At 34.1% G+C, this 21,260-nt stretch overlaps 1 protein-coding gene across 4 annotated transcripts in view; it reads right to left on the bottom strand.

Moving 5' to 3' along the window:
* LOC111002784 (protein TANC2) overlaps positions 1-21,260 on the bottom strand; it is a 215,545-nt gene that overhangs the window by 1,497 nt on the left and 192,788 nt on the right. For 2 of the 4 annotated variants that reach the window (XM_045629544.1, XM_022273000.2), the window contains 14 exons: positions 17,820-18,224; positions 17,126-17,239; positions 7,553-7,725; positions 7,164-7,308; positions 6,520-6,648; positions 5,945-6,076; positions 5,514-5,719; positions 3,746-5,192; positions 3,068-3,315; positions 2,210-2,495; positions 1,836-1,946; positions 1,519-1,676; positions 531-610; positions 172-403 (listed from right to left, as the gene is read on the bottom strand). In XM_045629544.1, the coding sequence (XP_045485500.1) occupies positions 172-403; positions 531-610; positions 1,519-1,676; positions 1,836-1,946; positions 2,210-2,495; positions 3,068-3,315; positions 3,746-5,192; positions 5,514-5,719; positions 5,945-6,076; positions 6,520-6,648; positions 7,164-7,308; positions 7,553-7,725; positions 17,126-17,239; positions 17,820-18,224 (3,866 nt within the window). Of the gene's footprint in view, positions 1-171; positions 404-530; positions 611-1,518; positions 1,677-1,835; positions 1,947-2,209; positions 2,496-3,067; positions 3,316-3,745; positions 5,193-5,513; positions 5,720-5,944; positions 6,077-6,519; positions 6,649-7,163; positions 7,309-7,552; positions 7,726-17,125; positions 17,240-17,819; positions 18,225-21,152; positions 21,172-21,260 lie in introns of those variants that run through there. The other 2 variants (XM_045629546.1, XM_045629545.1) reach the window with 2 other exon arrangements.

Genomic DNA, 21,260 nt, shown 5'->3' with positions numbered 1-21,260 from the left:
TTTATCTCAAATATTGTAAGTATATTTTTTTATACTTTACGCATGAACAATTAAAATTGTATTATTATCACTCTACAATTAAACAAAAAATTAGTAACATAAAATATCAAGCTACATGTAGAAAAATTGTCAAACAAGAAGAAAATCTTACATCGAGTGAAAAATACTTACATTAAGTTTCCTCTTGCATCTCGACAAATTAAGTAGCAAATTAGTCTTGAGCTGGACAAACGCGGCCACGTGTTCATGCGGAACTGGCTGAACCGGCGTAGTCTGGCCTTCATCGCTGATCAAGGGATTTATCTTCTTTAGAGCGTATTGGTAGCGATGAGCCGCCTCCGAAGGTCGATTCTTGCGGTATAGAAGGTTCCCGTCTTCCAGGAGTTTGTTTAGGAGAATTAGCCTGAAAAATATAGTCAGAATTAAAACTTAAATATAATTAAGAAAAAGTGGCGGACTAGTTCTAGAACTTTCGTCAATGTGTGTGTTTGTGTTGTAGTTTTAACCTACAATAATGTTTGTGCACTTACATAAATTCTGGTTTGCCTGAAGCCATCACCCACGTTGTAGGTCCAAGTTTCGCTCCTTTCCTCAAAAAGCAGTTAACCACCTGAAAATAACAGTATTATGTCTTTAAAAGAGATAAGATTAAAAATTAAAAAAAAAAATACTAGAGTCGAGCAGAATGACAACAGTGTCACATTCGGAATTTTTAAATGCTGAGTAAAAGATTCAAAAAGGGATTTTATATCTATTGTCTTTTTAGATCTGGGCCTCACTTTATGTATTATTCATGATCCAATGGTAAATCCGCACGATTAGCCTCATGAGCCTGACGCACCTAGCCGCAACTGATCTAGCCGGTTTCCTTACAATGTTTTCCTTCACCATATGAGTGTTTACATGCGCACATAAAAAGTTCATTGGCTCACAGCCAGTACCCACGACCTTAGGGATAAGAGTCGCACGCTGAAGCGAACACAGCTCTATTAATTATAAGCAACAAAAAATATTTCGGCTCGATATAAAGCAAAAGCCATATCTCAACTACCTGCGTAAATAAAATGTAATTTTAAACATGTGACGATCCGCACGATTTGTACGTAAGTTCGATTTAGTTCCTTGAATAGCCGTAGTTAGTAGCGCTGTAGTAACACTTGTGATAAACACAAATTCTCAACATTGATTTGGGATCACAATTGCTATCGCTATTGGGAGACACAGACTACGCACTATAAACATTATTTACAGGTACATTATTTATCTGCGTCATAAAGTGCGTGCATATTCCAAAGATTACTGGCATGACTTTGATTAAACTTGGACTGTTTTCTGAGTTGGAAAATAAATAAAACGATCGCCTGGATATATCTTACTCGTATATTTTCCAAATTCTAACTAACAGAAACGGTAAATTGATAACATAATTTTTTGAAGTCGGTTAAAATTATAAACGAAACAGACACAAATGTGCTAATATAATTAAGTTACGGGAACGTTAATAGTCAAAATACTTACGGGAACATTTCTCTGTCCAATGGCCCGATCCAATGGCCTTAGACCACTGTGATCCACCTTTTCCAAAGAGGCTCCTCTCTCGAGTAATACTTCCACCAAATCTGATGGACCTCCACAGGCCAGACCTAAAGGCGTCCTCCCATTTCCGTCCGTTTGATCTAAAAAAACGAATTTTCATTGGATTTTGTACTACATTACTTAATTGTAAGTAAAATATTGATTTTGGTTTATTTATTTATTATTATTTTTGTAATTTGTAAACAGTGTTTTGAAAGGATTAAAGCTAATATCTGCATTTAAAAACACTATATGCTTACCAATATGAGCTCCTTTGTCGAGTAAGGCGGTGACTGAAGACATGCGGGAGCGCAATGCAGCCCATCCCAATGCGCAGACGCCGTCTGAATCCACTGACTCGGGATCCGCTCCTAAAATATTATTGAAAATAAAGTTTGGGGATTTTCGATTATTGTATTTATTACTTGCGTGATTACTCCAGGATTAATATTACAAAATAAATACAATTTTAAATGTTTTTTTTTTTAAATAATTCAACTTAGCAAATATATTACACATATAGTTAACTAATATATTTTTTAAGAATATCGCCGACATATTATTAAGCGTAAAAATATTTTAAAAAGATGTAATCAGGCAAACTTATTCATTAGTACTTAAGCTTGAAACTCACCATGAGCCAACAACATCTCCAGCACATCAGCGTGGCCTTCCGCTGCTGCTAAAATTAAGGGGTTCTTCCCTCCTGACCCGGCGACATCTGCACCTGAGTCCAATAGCCTTAGGACCAGAGCTGTTCTGCCATTTTTGGCAGCAAGTGCCAGAGGAGACATTTGCCTTGCGTTAAGGGAGTAGGGCGTGGCTCCTCGGATGAGCAGAGCATCAGCGATAGAGGCATTGCCAGTCGAGCAGGCGGCCGTGAGTGCCGTCTCGCCTGTTACGGGACATATTCCATCCGGCTGTAAAATAAATAGTTGTTTATAGAAACACGTAGTAGTACTAAAAATTTAATAATTTTGTTTTTTTTATTACTCATATTTGGTCGTAAAAACCGATAGTCGTAACAGCCGATGACATTGTTATTAAGTACCTAATACGATAGAATTCAGCCGGGACTTTTGATTTTGTTAATGTAACCGGTATGTTGTTCTAAAAAATGACGTCGTAAACGGTTTCAACTGTATGCAAATTGAAACTACCCCCACTAAATAATTATGTATTTGTTTCTCACAATATTACCTACACTGATTAATAATTCAACAATTAAAATACATTGGAAAAAATATAAATAAATAAAATAAAATATGAATAGGACTTGGGCAAAATAGGAATTGCGCCAGTTACACAATTTAATTTAACTCATAATGTATGCTTGACGAGATCCAAAGGGTTTATAGAAATTTATTCTCAATAAAAACAAAAACATACATGGGAAAAAATAATAATATTAATAGCATAAATAAAAATAAAATGAATAAAGATATAAGAAATAGGTCTTAAAAGCCTCGAAAAGCTAACAAAATATACTTACGATTAATTCAGCCGTATCAAGCAGATATTCAACGATGTCAAGATGACCGTTTTGTGCTGCCGCTATTAGGGCGTGTCTCGCCCCAGGTACTATTTGCTCAATGTTGTCACCGTCTAGATCTATGGAATTGCGGTCATCTTTTCCCGTCTGACAGCCCAAAAGGTATATAACTGTATCTCTGTGGCCATTTTTGGCTGCATGGACCAATGGAGTTTGTTCGGATGTATCCGAATGGCTTAGAGAAGCACCTGGAAATATGGGAAAAATAAATATGATTCTTTGTACAACTTAGAAAAGCTTATTGAAATATTCAGATATTTATACAACTAGCGGATCCGACAGACGTTATTATAAAAATCTAAGAGTGTAAATAATTCTTGATTCCACTTGAACACACAAAAAATTACATCAAAATCTATCCAGCCGTTTAGGAGTTTAATTATGAACACGTGCACAGAAGATTTATATATATATACTAGCTGTTTTTGGTTACATAGAATTAATAACCAAATTATGTGCGCCATCTGCCGGGCTGCCTTGTGAATCAAAAGCATCTTATACAAAAAAAAATCAAATCGGCCCAGTCGTTTAAAATCAGTGACATACAGTTCAGTACAGTAGATATATAAAGATATAAGTTATAAGTAACTATTGTAATTATTTTATTTATTTATTTACCTGATGCTATAAGCATTCTAGCAACATCAGTGTGGCCTCTCTGACAAGCCAAAGAGAGAGCTGAGCATCCTTGGGAATTCGTCATTTCAATATCAGCACCAAATTCTATCAACAACCCGACCATAGCAATAATTCCTTGATACGCGTACATACACAACAAAGGGGCATTCCCGAGGCATTCAGTCACTTGATTAGGAGAACCTCCAGCCAAAAGCATCAGCCTTGAGACTTTTACATTCGGAGTATAAATATTCCTCAAATTAGCGATGGCTTCACCAACATTCGCTGAACTTGATGCAACCAAAGTCGCCTGCAAATCTCTCGGACAAAGACCTAATTGAGCTGGTCCGAGATTTCTGTACATATGCGCTTTCAAAATATGATGACCTAGCTCCATTGATTTCTCTGGATCCAGGGGGGCCTGGACCCTCGCTAATCTGAAAGCTATGCCACAGTGACCGGCTCTCAAATCGCAGAGGAATTTCGGACTTTCATTGTCATCTCGGCGTATGAGCCATTCCCTAAACGACGGATGGAAGAACATGTACGTATTGTCGATCCGTTTGACGAGAAAATCTGTGAGGGATTCGAATCGATGACAGAACTCTTCCCAGGGTAAAAACGTATCCACCAATAAGGCGTTCACCGAATAGTATATCTCCACTAAGGTTAGAGGATATAACGCTGAAAGACAAACGCTCAGTATATGCGTGACTTTTTCAAAAGATTGCACGGTGGGGAAACGCAGATTGAATTGCAGCAAAAAGATTTGTGCCAGCGATATCGGCACTACTTTGTAGTTGGTCGACTTGACGACTATGTGACTCCGCTCTAATAGGTCCATGATCAACTTCAGGAACAAGAAGGAGCCTTGACTCAAATGCAGGACGTATTGGGCGAACTTCAACACCGGGTTGTGAACACCTTCAGTCTTTCCCGTGGAGCTTTTAATGTTCGTCTCTATAATCGGCACCTGCAGGACTCTGGCGTTGAAGTACTCCAAGAGATCCTTATTCACGTTGTCCGATTCGTCCAAGCTTAGCCTGGTGTATGGCAACTGTTTTGTGAGTTCCAAAAACTGACTCCGAATAGTGGCGACAATTTTGAGCCAAGATGGCATATCTGGGACATGTCTCGAGAGGAACGAGGCGATCGTGTAGCCGTGGTCCGGACGATGATATTCAGCTTCGCAGAGGCCGTCGACCAGAACGATGCTGTTGGTGGAATCTATACTGCCGTTCCGTCGGAGGATTGTTAAGGGTTCAATAATTCCTCTGACGAATGCTAGGTCCGGGTCTGCAATGCATTCTTTTAATGAGAGACTTGAGAGAAGATGCGCTTCGCTTAGTAAGTATTCCCTGTAGGCTTGAAGTCTAGGGGCCTGACAGAGTTGTGCAGCTAAAGAGTGGACGAATTCGCCGACGAGGCAGGTGCTGTTGTTATCAGCCTGAAAACATAATTTTTATTATTTGACTCATACTATTAAGGATCTCTTTAATGGCAAAGGCTTTGGATTTAGATCGGACGGACAAGCTGACTAGTCATACATTTTTTTATAGAACAGGGGGCACACGGGTAGGAGGCTAACCTGATGTTTAGTGATATGCCCATGGACACTCTCAATGCCAGAGGGCTCGCGAGTGCGTTACCGGCCTTTTAAGAATTGGTGCCTACGCTCTTTTCTTGAAGGACCCTAACCCTAATACATGGCTAACAAGTAGATTAAAAACAATTATTTCACTGGAAATTTATTCTTAATAATACTTACTTGGCAGAAATGATAAGCGACAACTTGTGACGCCAATTGCGAAACCATTTCAGCGGCGATTTCTTCGGGCAACAGTTCTCTTATATCTGACTGTTCCCTCAACTCTTCGTACTCGAAGTTTCTCTTGCGACCAAAGCATGAGTATTCAACTAGCTGTAGTATTAGTGCCGTCTTTCCTGTGCCTGGACTACCAGAGATTACTATGCCTGGAATATGAAATACGTTTTTTATATATTAAATAAAGAAATAAATTATATTGTATATATATATTGGTAAAATAATAAACCAAACATCCAATAATTCTCTAAGGCAATTATTGAACATAGATAAATCGGAAGATAAATATGCCTAGCAATCTGTTACGAAATGAATATATAGGTCCACCCAACGTTTTTATATATATTTATTTGTTTTCTAAATATTAAACGTACCTGATGCAGCCGATTCCAGAGCCTTTTCCATATCCCTCATCAGCCAATGTCGTCCTGTGAACGGTGTTTGACCATCCGTAGACGGGACTTCAAAGAACAACGGACGTAATGTTAATTGCGGCAAGGGGTGTACTGAAATACCAAAAGAAAAACATTTAAGATTTGTCTAACATCAATAGAAACGTTAAGCACAGAACAAGAAATAGGAAACAAAGGAAGCTATATACAAAATCCACATCTAGTTCTTGTCTACTTAACTAGACTTGTCATAGTTAAAAGTTTTTGTGGTTATCATGTATGACTGCATAACGATGTCTCGAGTAGGCCTAAGTTTGTTAGCAATATTTGATCCTGGGCGTTCAAACTTAGCAATGAGAAAATATTTTGCGCGCCTGATATCACAATTATTTGGACTCGTTGGCAATATCCAACTCCACTATTGGCGTGAATCTGATCTGATGCAATGCGAAAGACAATACTTGTATTTGTAATAATAACGAAAATCACCGTTGTATGACCAATTAAAAAACTTTAACATTAGTAACACAGGCTTAATGATTATAACATATGTTTACCTTTCTTCTGATCTGATGATGTAGATGAAGCTTTGCTGCTGACCCTTGCAGATCGTCGCGCTGCCGTTTTTCTATTCTTGAAGAACCCTGAAGACATCCGGGCCAAATCTTCTCTACCGGTTTGTAGTGCTGTGAAACAACGGAATTTATTTCCCATCATTTAGAAAAATATACTATTACTAGGTGGGCACCTTCTTAACTTCGTTTCTCCTTAGTCAATCGTAGTGGGGTGAAAATTAAGGGTTGTATGTATTTTTGTATGAAAATGTATGTATAACAAATCATAAGAATCGGTCGTGCCGTTTCGAAGGAGTATGGGAACGAACTTTGTGACACGAACGTATATACGTATTAGATTCGGCTTCCATATTAATGCGAAACTATTTTTATTTGATAAGCCATTAAGATAATGGTTTTATTGGTATGTGTTCATTTTTAAAATCATAAATTCTTCTAAAATATTCATGGCAAAAAGCTCATCATCATTAAATATATTTTAATGATAATTATGTCAGTAAATCAATTAACGAGTTATATAGTTATATAACCATTTGACGGACGCCTCAGTCTTGTCATTATTACATTTTATGGTTACAGCTACTATGGATTGACATATTTATGGTACAAAAAGTCTTTAGACATACTTGTTACAGAATGTCGTCTGCTTCCTGGACTTGATGAGGAACAGTTGCTGGCAGCTGACAGGGACATGGACGCCAGGGAACCCAGCGAGTCTCTGCCCAGGGGAGTTGTTGCATCCACTTCTGATGACCCGGTTAAAGTTGACACCTGAGGTACGAGACATAATTAGATGTTAGTGAATCAGAGTTTGGAGCTTTTGGAAAAGAATAGTGCGGCTTATAAATTCTTGTCAATTATTATAAATATATTTGTTTATTGTCTGTGGAGAAAAAATGACCGAGGGTTTCTAAAAGAAAAATTATTTAAAGGGGGAAAAATGGTAAAGGGTGTGCATAAATATATGTACTAACATAATTATAGTGATTCAATTTTAAAATACATAAATACAAACCGGACTAGTATTATGTGAAGCAAGTGTATGCGCATCCAACGAAGCAAGAGAGGTGCAGCTTTCACGAGATTTATTTCTGGATCTTCTCTCACCCAGAAGCAAACCGAGACGCATATAGAGGTCATTTTGGCGCCGAGACTCGAATCCTTGCTTGATGTGACCTCCCTCGTCATCTAAAACAAAATACTATGGTTAAACTAACAATGAAAAACCCGGCAAATACGATACTTCAATTCTACAATAACCAGTGTTCCACTGTAGAGGTGTACCTCTTAGCAAGATTGTACCATTTTTAACTCTGATCTATAAATCGTATTTTATGTTCTGGTGTTAAACGTATTTATAGCTTGGTTTTGTATTTTTATGTATACCAAAAGACAACATTGAAAGTTTGGCGATCAATTAGTTTATATGGTCCTTGTCAATTGTCATTTTAAAATTTTGACATAGGTCACTGGTTCTTTCCTTTATATTGTCTGTTAATGGATGGGTGATTGTATCGTATTTGCGAAAATATAACATACATGCGTAACACTCATGCTAACAAAAAATATTTACAGTAAAAATGTGGAGTGCGATATAATGTGTAAAAATCCACACATCATGCTATAGTCTTACATGCGACACTGCAAAAAACACCAAAAAATTCATAATAGTATTGTATCATTAAATGACAACATTGTACTAATAACCCTTTCATATTTCTAAAAGTATGTAATTTTATATTGATTAGTTTTTTTAATGTTCCTATTATTTATGTTTGGGTTGTCTGAAAGAAACTGCTTTTAGCAATGTAATTAATTATTATTATGATACTCGTTTGTGTCGGTTTGTTTGTTACTTTATTACATACTAAATATATGTAGTATAAAACACATTAATAAATATTATTATATATTAATAAAGATTAAAATTTTAATTCACAGAAAATATCATAATATATTATTTGAAAAGTGACACAATACATATTTTCTACAGTATTATCTCTTATTTCTAAATCTGTAGAGATATTACAGTATTTAATAAAATAATTAGCTGGTATGAACAAATTATATGATAAAATAATGATCAACACTTTTTGGTCCACCATAGAAAGTGTTCTTTCTCACATTAGATTTTCAAATTACCGTGAGATTTGTACTTCTATATAATTGCGAACAGGAAATGTGATCGTATGAAAGGTTACGGCGGAGCTAATAAGTATAGGAATTATCTTATAATCATGAGAATTATTCGCTTCGCAGGATTAATGCTATGGGAAGTATATGTTTTTGTGTAATTTTTTACGTAAACTTTGTGCTAAAACCTATAATATATATGAATTTATTATTTATATATAAAATAAAATCACTGCATATCTATTTGTGTACAACAACAGTTGGATTCAGTTTATTTAAATTTATATTTAGAACATATAATTTTAATAGACAATTTTATTCGATCAGTGACTGGCCACTTACAAATATATTTTTATGTTTGTAGAACCTCTTTCGAAATTTGAATCCCAGGCGGCCAACGCGCAGACACAGAAGTATTAAATCGAAAAAAGGTCGAAAAGGAAATGTAAGGATGCAATCTGACGTCAAACGACACCTGCGAAACGCGTGGGAACCACTGCGCGATTTCATTTGATACGCGAGGCTACTAAATGAGCTTTTTATAGCAGTGCCAAATTGCCTGTTTTAAAGTTGAAATTGATTCCTTTATTTTGGATGAATTACCCACCTTTGAAAGTATATTAACTTTTATTTTAGAAAAAGCATACTCACTAATGTGTTTACTACTGCGTATTATATATGCTAAATTAGTTTTAAACGTAAATAACGTATTTGTTTTTCAATTTATTTTATAAAATATTTTAGTAGCCGTGTTAATTGCGCACTCGTATTTAGTGGCCGCCTAAATACCATTAAAAAGGTGATATTTAGAACACCATTGTTAATATGACTCTGATGATTTTATTTACTGCTGGGAAAATATTGGGGTTGGTTAAAGAATATACATAACAATTTTGTTAAATCTTTATAAATGTTAATTATCAATAATATGGTCGATTAGATAGGTATCATACTTAAAGTATTGGGGTCGTAGATAAAAATATCCTCTTCTAGAAGTTCTTCGCCACTTACAGATTCTCAATAATATGGCTCACACAGTGGTTATATATACAGGTACTGCCCGTGAAACCAAAAAGCCGATTACATAGTTATCATACCGGAATTAAATAGTATTGGAAACTATTTACAATATTTCTTCTCCAGGATCTAGAAATTCGCCCCTTACAGATTCAATATACCTTTTAAGCAGGCTGAATTAATACCTTAAAATATATCTGCCACGGTATTTATTCCTCGAACATTTTACAACCATAGTTAAGAGTTCTATTGCTTATTGAACTTACAATTAATTCGACCTATAGTAGCAATAGACTATTGACCAATAACAACGATCGTGAGTCTAGATCACTTGTTTATTGTTTTCGTGAAATTACTACAATCTCTGTCGGACAGCGCATTAAATTGAAGATAATTGTCTTTTAGAATTGCTTTGAAATTGCCAAAGCTTATTAAAGCTGAATTTTATAATATTAGTTAAAAAACAGTTTTATCATCTCAATCAGATCCAACATTAAATTTTTTTCGTAAAATATTCATATCTTCGACATCGCAACGCACAACAATCTTTACATTTCTTGCTTGAATAGAGTTACTATGAAGTCCCTATGAAAAGCGAGTAATGAATTACAACCAGTCCATAACATCGAATGCAAGTAAAGCCAGTTCATATGTGCGTGGGATTTTGTTGTTAACGAGTGCATCCCAGTGTTAATGCCACACCCACATTCACTGTCGCATAGATAATGCACCTTGTTTTGACATCAGCAATCAAATATATCGTAAATAAGATATTGAATGTTTTAACAGACGCGAAATTCTAAACTATTATTTATGTATTCAAGACCCAGATTGACATTGGACAAGTAGACCTGCTTATGTGTCACAGGTCTCTGATAACCAAAACCTGCACATCTGATATTTTAGATTAAGTTAGGTTATCTACCTTAAACACATAATTGTACATATATATAATTTTTTATATATTAAACTAGCTGCCAGCAATAAATGTTTAATATAAAGAGAGATGTAAAGAAGTGCTTAAAGAAGCGGCAAGACTCTGATTTTGTTTAAGTAGTAGTTTTAAATTCTAAGTATTATTTTGTGTTTTTTAATGTATCTTATCTATTAATGCTTATCTATGCACTTGCATTAATAGATAAGAAACTGTTGTTTATAAATAAATTGTTTATCTATGTAATCTGTTTTGGCTTTCTGTATTGTCTTAGTATTTTGTATTATAATATGTATATAAGCTGTTAGATTACTTATAATTAAATAATACATTTATGTATTTAAAGGTATTGGACTAATTCAGGCAATACATAGAATTAGGCAAAAATCATATTATTAACATATTTTTAAATACCAGGTAAACGGAATACAATTATGACAAACTAAAGACTATCACTGACTACGAATATTGAAAGCAACACGGATTTTGTAGTGCAATAAATAAGTTGCGTTTATTTAGTTTGAGACATTTTAATCAATTGAGACCGATACAATGAAAATCCAAAATAGTTTACTGCGCAACATTTTATCATAATTTGTTTTCTAATATAAAATGTCAGCTGTCAAGTTCACGTCACTGAAAGCAATTGACCCTGACAGTGGTTTGAATTGTTAAATCAAATGTCAGTGGGAAGTAAGGTACAGATATTGCGCAACACTGGTTCTTTTGTTATACAACTGAACTATAATCTTAAAATACTGCAATTAGTTTTACTATTATGTATAATTTTGATTTGAGCTCAAACCCCAAGTTTAAGCTGGCATGACCCCCGAATGTAAAGTTTTTAAAACTATATAGCTTTCCTATTTGCTATCTTCAGTATTTGTTTGTAGATGTGTATGAGTAATTTAAAAAACTAATATTATTATGTGTTAAATATAATTATGTCTTAAAAACAATGTTAACGCAATTAGACAGAGAGAGCAGAAAGGTGGGTCTGACTATGAATCTAGACAAAACAAAACTAATGACAAACAACATAAAAACACCTATACTGTTAGACTCAAATCAAATAGAATATGTCGATGAATATACATATTTAGGACAGATCATTGCACCGGAAAATCAAATGCAAAAAGAAATTAACATCAGAATAAATAAAGCTTGGAAAAGATTCTGGTCTCTAAAGGAAGTTATGAAGAATCCACATATGCCCCTTAAAGATAAGACTACATTGTTCAACTCTTGCATACTACCAACTTTAACCTATGGAGCACAAACCTGGGCCCTCACTAGCAAACAGAGTGGAGCACTCAGAGTGTGCCAAAACAAAATGGAGAGGAGCATCCTAAACCTCAAGCTAAGAGACAAAGTTAAACTTAAGAATATAAGAAGCAAAACAAAAGTTATGGATGTCACTCACACAGTGAAAAAGCTTAAATGGAACTGGGTAGGCCATATGGTAAGAAACAAGAAGGGAAAATGGACAAAAGATGTTACTGAATGGTATCCTCGGGATGGGAAAAGAAAGAAAGGAAGGCCAAAAACAAGATGGGAGGACGATATTAGAAATATAGCTGGAACAACATGGCAAAGAAAAGCCGCAGATAGACATGGATGGGAAAGCCTAGGGGAGGCCTATGCCAAAAGGCAAACTGATACCGAAAATTGAAATAAATCTAATGTATATTTGTATCAGGTTAATCAGTAATAAAGGCTATTTTTATTTTATTTTATTTTATTTTTTTATTATGTGTTTGTTTTATACAACAAGATCGTTAGCTCCTGATATAAAATCTTTATAAGAAAACAGTGGCGCTACAATCTTTTTAGGTCTGGGCCTCATATCAGTTTCATTATCAAGTAGGTGATCAGCCTTCTGTGCCTGACGCACGCAGTCGACTTTTTGAATCTAAGGCAAGCCGGTTTCCACACGATCTTTTCCTTCACCGTTCGAGTGAATATTAAATGTGCGTATGGAAAGTCCATTGGTGGCCAGCCTGAGATCGAACCTACAACCGCAGAGATGAGAGTCGCATGCTGAAGCCACCAACTTCTTCTTATTTCGTAAGAAATATTCACTCGCAAAAGTAATAATACTCCATAATGTAATATTTGGTCGCCATTTTTGTGAATTTTAACATCATAATAATGAATTCAACAATTTCGAAAGTCCATTATCGAAACATCGAAACTCGTGCAACTCTTATCGCGTAATGTCAACTTTCTGTCAAATCGCTTTAAACGTCACCTGTCAATTTCCAGATAAAGTACGGTTTTATTGAAACATTTTAATAAAGCTGTGAATAAAAATGTTGCAATGCACAATAAATTCAATGGTTAAGGCACGTAACTTTGTTGAAACATAATATGTTTGTAGCTTTGTGTTATTTTAAGACTGTTTTATTTGTAATTTCAAGAAGTAAGTGGAAACTTTACGTTCAAATATTGTTTTATTAAAAGCAGTATTTTGAAATAATGTTTTTAATGATGGCAATGGAGAACAATGTACATATTCATATATTATATATTTCTTTTTGTTAAAAGTCAAAGCACACCGACATTTTAAGTAAAATAAAAAGTTTTCCTTTCAGCGCTTATTTTTAAAGAATAAATGACATTCCCATCATGACTATTATAGTATTTTTAACTTAACACACTAATTAGCTATTATAAATAAATATTCTGATAGAAGTTAAATTTTTATGACAATACTTATTAAAGTACTTTATATTTGTAGTATTTCAAATTCCAATAAAATGTATATAGAATCCTATGTTTAATTTTCTAACTTCTATAATGTACTAATCAGTATTCATATCTTGTTTACGTTGTAAGCGTAAATTCCTATGAAATAACTTTAACCTAATAACTAACATTTAATCATTTTAATAATTTAATTCACTAAAAACGAACTTGTTTTATATCTATCAAAATATTTGATACGAACATACAATTACGTATAACTATGACTATACGAGTACATATTTCTATTATGAAATGATAAAAGAGTGGACGCTCACTAGAAACCTGAGAAGAAGGAATAAAGAAGAGACATATAGAAGAATTTGGTGGAGGCCTTTTCTCCGTCGTAGGTCGAGTAGTAAAGTTAAACATAATAACATAAACTTAATGTAATCTAACGGAGTAATCGAGTTAATAGTTTTTTTACCAAATTTCTCTTTACATAATATTTGTTAGTTACACGTTTGAGTAACAGTTGAGGTCAGAAAATATTATTCGGTTTAATACTAATTATATTATTCGAAAACTAGACGTTGAAGTCCTCACAAAAAGTACATTCACAGAGGTTTTGACCTTTGACATCACACGCTTGAGCTGACACGACATCTATGAGTCAATTAAAGCACCGTTAATTTTGATAGAATTAATTGACCTATAAGCTCACACGGTTATTATTTAGTCGCAAGTCTGTGTTTTCAGAAACTGAAGTAAAAAATACATACTTTCATTGTTATTGTTTATTCTCCGATTATCCACTGCTTTTTCCCTTTGAGTAGTTTCTCAATAGTAAATAGAACACATGTGTCAAAGTAAAATAATAAATCCTTTATATTCCGAAACTCTATGATCGGTGATTTTTAATACATTATATCTCGGAGTTCGGTGTGCCTCTTCTAACCTTTTCACTGTTCTCTATCCATTAAGACTTCTCCAGTAGCCTACTTTTAATTTAAGTTCGTCCTGCCATCTTTTGCGTTGTCGGCCTCTTCTTCGGTTTCTGTCTCTAGGGTACCAATCCGTCAATATTTTGCTCCATTTTTCACGGGAGCTCCGTAGCATGACCTATCCATCTCCATTTCATTTGGTCTATCTTGGTGAGAAGGTCTGTTACCGGTTCTAAGTCACGTCTGTATTTCTTTGCTTGTCTAATTTTCTTATTATCAGCATCTCAAACTTATCAATACTTAATAAATACTATCACCATAAATATATAACATATATGTTTTTATTACAACGGCGTGTGAGCTTTTTATGTTGGTGTAAAGTTGATTATTTGTGTATTACCGGACTTTGGGTTTAAAAGTGTAGGTTCAAGCTTGTCTACATTTCGAAACTCAACATGACAATGTCTGTGAGGGCGTCTTTCACCTTGGTCGATATAGATGACATAATCTGTGAATAAGCGACCGGCCCACCAGCCATGGGCTATCGCTAGTTCTCTTAAAACAGAAGGATCGTGTAGGAACGCGACGTTTGACTGGCGTACATATTTAAAAACGCTAATCTCTATGTAGTGAAATAGAGGCGTTGTCTTGACTTAAACCTATGGAATATATTTTATTGTTAGTAAAAGAATAAAATTATTTACAAATAAAAATTCTCGCGCCTAAACACGTGAAATATCGTTAATGTAAAAGTACAGTAAACGTAAAGTACAGTAAAGTTGTTTGCAGCATATTTGGTGATTTTATAAAAATATTTCTTTTTTGATTCAACGAAGGTGGAGATAAGAAAAGCAGAGCCTTTGCCTCCCTAACAATATCAAATATCAGTTGGATTTTTATTATTACATTGAATTATCGTGAAACATCTAAGTGTTTATAAAAACCAAATTTAATTGTAATTTTTTTTTATAATTAGTATTCCTAATTTCTTCCTACTGTATACGTATTCTGTGCTCTAAACAATTCGTCCGATATTTACGCAGATAGCAATAAATTGGTATGTAAAATACGGCCTTGTTCATATTGTAGCCGTTTATCATATTTAGCATCTTTCAAACAATTGTCTGTATTTGGAGCATATAAATTATTATAATCCCACGGTTTCAATATCTAAATTAATTTTATAATAGAGAACAGGTTTTAAGTAAAATAATTATTGTTTAATAAAATTTTATATTTCCTGAAGACTCCGATATCTGTACTAACATTATAAAGAGGAAAGATTTGTATGTATTTTTGTAACGAATTGGCTCAAAAAGTACTGGACCGATTTTAAAAATTCTTTCAACATTTGAATGGTGCATTGTCACTGATAAATATAGGCTATACATACTCAACCTCAGTGAAATGTTTAAAAATTTTACCCGTTGATGTAATTTATACTGTGATCATTATGTTTTTATCAAGTCCCGTGTACAAAGTGAGCCAGTCATACACTACGTGTACATACACAAAATGTTTAAATATAAATTATCAATGCGAAGCCGAGCCGCTAGTTCTAAATATATATATACACACTAATCTTATATTTTAGTCGAATTGGGAAAGGGAACTACTAAATAGATAGGATAAAAATGCGTTGACAAATTATGATTCTTGATACAATGGATACCCTTAATGGGAACTAAATTCTTTGAGTTAATAAAACTACTGTAGTGCAAGTGACGAATATCCTTAGTAACCTAATTAACCTAAGCTTAAGATGGTCATACTTTCAATTTTTTAAATTATTAATAATTTTTGTCATTTGTTTAGGACTCCTACATAAGTTGATTTAAAATAGCGACCGATTAGTCTGTGCTATTCTCCATTGTTTATGGTTTGTTTATGCGTTGGAGTCGACACTAAACAGTATGCATTTCAAGTGATGCGTGGTATTGAATGCGAAAAATATGCATATAGGGTTATTGATAGATTAAGTATGCTAATTGTGTGGTGCCACACTATATAAATACTGCATTGTTGTGATTGGTAGCACGGATAACAGGTAGCTGTTCTAACAGAAGATTAAAATTCTAATTGTTTTCTTTTTCTACTATGAACTAGCAAAGTTCATCGTGAAGCTTTGTTCGTACCAAAAATATTTTTCTCATTGTCTATACAACCGTGCTTCTCTTTATCATGCGTTGGCGACGCTGATGTTACTGCTATGGTCAAGTACCGGTCAAACACTTGTACATATATATTGATTTAAATTTTGATCATGTACGAAACTGCTGTATATCTTAATTGTAGCATACCAAGCGTAGAACGTATAATTAAAATTTTAATAGTAGCTGTTTTCAAGTAAAGCAATAACTTAATAGATCGTTATCTCGATCTCAATAACGTTATCTTAGTATCGTATTCACCCACGTATAAGTATTTTATCACCAATCTAAATTTATTGTATTTAAGTATTAATCCTTGTCCAAATTACGTTTTGAACGTTATTCAAATTTCACCAAACGGCCATTTATAAACGGTCTCTTAAAAATCGAAGCAGTTAACAATATATGAATATCAAGCTGTGATACACAAACAAATACAAAACAAACCAAATCAACCGGTTTTGAAAAGCTGTGCATCAAATAATATGGAGCGGTCGAAATCAGGCAGAGTGCAAAACTTGTACGGCTCAGGAATGTGGATCGAATTAAACTTTGTGGTTACAGAATTGAACCTTGCAATAATCCATTTTAAAGTAAACTGACTTAATGACTCTGATGAATAAACTATGAAATACATTTAAATATTGGGGTCAAGTTTTGTCTTATAGCAAGTGAATCATGCTTATCATTTGATCGACATTCCTCAGACATAATAATTATCGTGCCTGTCAATTGATTGAGTCCCTGAGGCACGGATGAGTTTGCGGACCACAACGATCTTATTTTATTGAACACTAGACTTGTCCATGCTGCGCTTCTTGGACCTTCTTCTGGTAATCCTGTCGAAATGAGAAATTTCTAAGGTCTGCTGCTGCTAAGTCATAAAATAACGCAGAAGTCAATAAAGTAAGAATTGCGTCTCATAAAAAAATTCCAAATTTAATTAATAGCATAATTATGATATCAGTTTATGAAAAGCACGTTGCTGTAATAATTGAAACAACTAATCATAAAGGACAATATTAACATTAACACTTAATAGATACAAACGTCGCACGGCTGATTAAAACTAAACGTTTAGTTGAAACTAATAGCGAACGCAGCTGTGATCCAGGTACATTTAAATGATGTAATTAATGGAAATAGAAAATGTAACAGATGCCGAGATAATTCGTCGGCTTGCTGTCTGCGCGGGCAGTGTTGCAAAAGTTCGACCCATTAATAAACATTCAGCTAGACAACCGGTCCTTTGCGGAACCTACGTACATCCGGCGATGAGGCGTGGGCGCTATGTCTGTCACTACTTGCCGTAGAATCCTCTGAATCTAAATATGAATGGATGGGTGATGCAACTACATGTAAAAGTAAAAGGTATATGTAATCAGCGCTGGTGAATTTTGTGAGTAAAAATAATCTTACCTGATAAAGGTACGTGATTTTCATTCGAATGTCGGCTAGCGCGGTGTCCAAATGGACTTCGTAATGATTTCGGACTCAGGAAGAATCTTCTCCTGGTATGTGGCGGTGTGGGGCAGCTTTGGGCGAGGCTGGCTGCCTTCGGTGGTTTCGGTAAACGCATAGGCGATTGCCACTCAGGCTCCGACCGTTGCGGCGAAGGAGTATACCTCTCCATGATCTTTCTTCCTTGGCTCTTCCGAGCGCAGATGGGGCACGCTTCGTTTCTAAACATGCAAGCGTAGCACCTTTCATGTCCGCACGTGTCAATCAGCTTTCTCTTTTTGCCCTTATCAAAGGGCATGTTACAACTCGGACAAGTTGTGCCGCCAGTCTCACTCTCTAGCAGTTGCCGCAACGCCGCCAGATCTGTAAGGATAAATAATTTATTATTGGCAAAATCAAGTTGTCAATTGTTACATAGTTAGTTCATAATTGATTTGCGTAATTTGTATTCTTGGCGTGAACTAAATGAGTGCATGATCCAAGGTTTATTAAGCACAATGACAGATTGTTGAACGGGTTTAAGAATTTGTTTCGTTCTTGGAATTTGTGGACCTAAATCATCTTCTCAAATTAAAAGATACATAAATCAAGAGTCCGTAATTAAATTCGAATGTCGTTTGCGTGTGAGTGTCGCGACATGGTCCTTTATTGTGAGGCGATGCAAGTTCATGATTCACGAGCGACAAATGACATTGCGATCGAAATTGGCCGCACGAGTATTAAAAAGTTAGAAGCGAAGCTGTTTGTGAAGATTATCCACTTCAAAGCAGACGCGTTAATTTTTTTTTTATAACTAATTGAATTTGTTTAAATTTTAATATAGATCAGCAATGTACTCATAATTGAACTTTTACTTAATTGTAGAAAATAATTGGAGCAATTTTTATACCGTTTCGCTGTAAACAGAGATTGCATAATCATTACTCGACATGTTTGTACCAACTACCGTTCGCTTTCCTTTTGTGACCTTTGCCAAAATATTCATTGCATATTGACCGTTAATTTGAGATCGATTCGTTAAATTGGCAATATTTTTGTCATCAATAAGGCTTGCGTAACGTGCCTTTAACACTAGAATAGTAATGTAAATTGTCAAAACGATACGCAAAATACCAACTATTAATCGTTATCATTAAAAAAGTTTTAATTGAATTCGTTGGTACAATCGTAAACTTATGAATTCGAATAATTTTAATCTTTTCCGACGAAATACAGACGAGACCCTACTCATTTTAATGATCACTTATTACTGATCATTAAAATTTAATATCATTAATGCACGATAATCAAGTATTCTGTCGTAAATGAAGACATAATATTCAATCCAGATAATTACTCTTCAAAAATTATACACATTTTTAAAGAGCAATTGATCACTTAATTTTATGAATACAAACGTAATCATTACTTTCACTTGACTTTGATGTAATAATAAATATTATGGTGAATCTTTATTCAATACCTAGGGGTTTAAACTGGCAATTTTAAGGCATTGTACTCTATATTAGCCGAGCCGAAAACAAAAATCAGTGGCGGTACAACCCTTTCAGGTATGGGCCTCAGATTGCTGTATCTGTTTCATGATCATTTGTAAATCTAATAGACAAGAATAGATCAGCTTTCTGTGCCTGACACGCGCATGTCGAATTTTTGGGTCTAAAAAAAGCCGGTTTCCTCACGATGTTTTGTTTCACCTTCGCGCTAATGTTCATCACGCACATATACAGAATGTCCATTGGTGCACAGCTGGATCGAACCTACGACCTTACTGATGAGAGACGCACGCTGGATTTAACACTGCTTTCTTGTGGATAAAATGTATAAATATTCTAAGTTTTTATTGTTGATATTTTGACCTTTAGTTTTAATATACACGCCATATGTCGGGTATTATAGTCGAAATTTAAAGGTTTCGCCTACATATGGCTTTAGTGAATGTATAAGACATAATTTGATAATAACGACCTGTGGAAAGTATTTCAAAACTAATGCTGTCTCCTTCTATACTTTACAGAAAGATAGAGATACGTTACTTTGTCGGTTTTAGCGATGTCTGAGTTAGCAGACGCTGAGTCACCGCAAACAGGTGATCCAGTGGTTTTTGTTGTCTGTTATTAGTTTGGCAAAAAAAGTAATCTATTTTGGTTGTTACAAAATTCATTAAAGCGATATGATACCAACTTGAGAAATAATAGAAACTGCACAGAGTATTTATAAATAACATGGTTAAACATACATTTGTAAAAGGCTTTAAATATTTTCTAAATGTATTTAATTGTAAAAGTTAAAAAAAAAATATATAAACGGATTCTATGCGAAAATAATTAGTATGAACAAGATAAATAGAATAAGTAGTAGTAGTGATTAGATAGTAGAATAAGCAGTAGAAGTGATTTTGTGAAGACATATATTTCTTTATACGGTCTAAAAAAATACATACCTTAATAAGAAAATATGCCATAACAAATTTAACACATACACATAAATTATATTAGAACATAAGCATAAGAAATTAAAAAAAAAACAATATTCACGAGAATAAAAAAAACAGTATTAAAATACTAAATCCTTTAAAATACAAATCTAAGTAAAAGCTATACAAAAACTAATTTCTCAATTCTCTAAAGCTTTAAATTCACAAGAATAATTAGAAAGCAAAAAGTGGTTTAAAATAAGCATTGTTTAAACGCCACGTTAATGGCGTGGTGTGAACCTAATTACACCCAATTTGCGCTGGTTACATTTGCTAAATTATTATTAGTCATGTGAACTTAATTGCGTATTTTTTGTGCTTCTTGTATTTCAGAAGATTCATCTTTTTCTAGGGGTTTATTTCTTTAATTGTTTTTTATATCTCTACTAATATTACAAAGAAGATAGATTTGCATTGTTTTAACGATTAAATTCTCTTAAAAATCTTTAAGATTATCACCGGCTATCATAGGTTATTTTAATTTCAAAATATTTAAAAAATATTTCCCGATATATATGTCGATACCGGGACGGCCGAGCGACAAGTGGTTAATATACAATATGTATTATGAACGGGAAAAATAAAAATTATACAATATTATGATAACTATTTGGTATTATAATTAGTCTATCAATATATTATATATGACTTAATTTTATCTTAGTTAGGCTTATTAGACTTGCATATGCTATATATTATGCGAACTTTGTTAAGTACCTTGTAGCTAAAGCTCTGTTAGGTGTCTAAGCGATTTTTAACTGTTAAAGTAGTTAGTGTAACCACAGTTACAGTTAATATATCTAATCAAACGAACTCACAAAATTGTTTGTTCCATGTAGTCAAGACTAGAACCTTGTACCTAAAAGAAAATGCATAGGTATATAATACTCATCCTAAATCCTATTGATAGAATATTGTGGATTTTC

Source organism: Pieris rapae, chromosome 9 (assembly GCF_905147795.1).
Source record: "Pieris rapae chromosome 9, ilPieRapa1.1, whole genome shotgun sequence".
Taxonomy (NCBI): Eukaryota; Metazoa; Arthropoda; class Insecta; order Lepidoptera; family Pieridae; genus Pieris; species Pieris rapae.
This window is presented reverse-complemented; position numbering and strand designations above follow the sequence as displayed.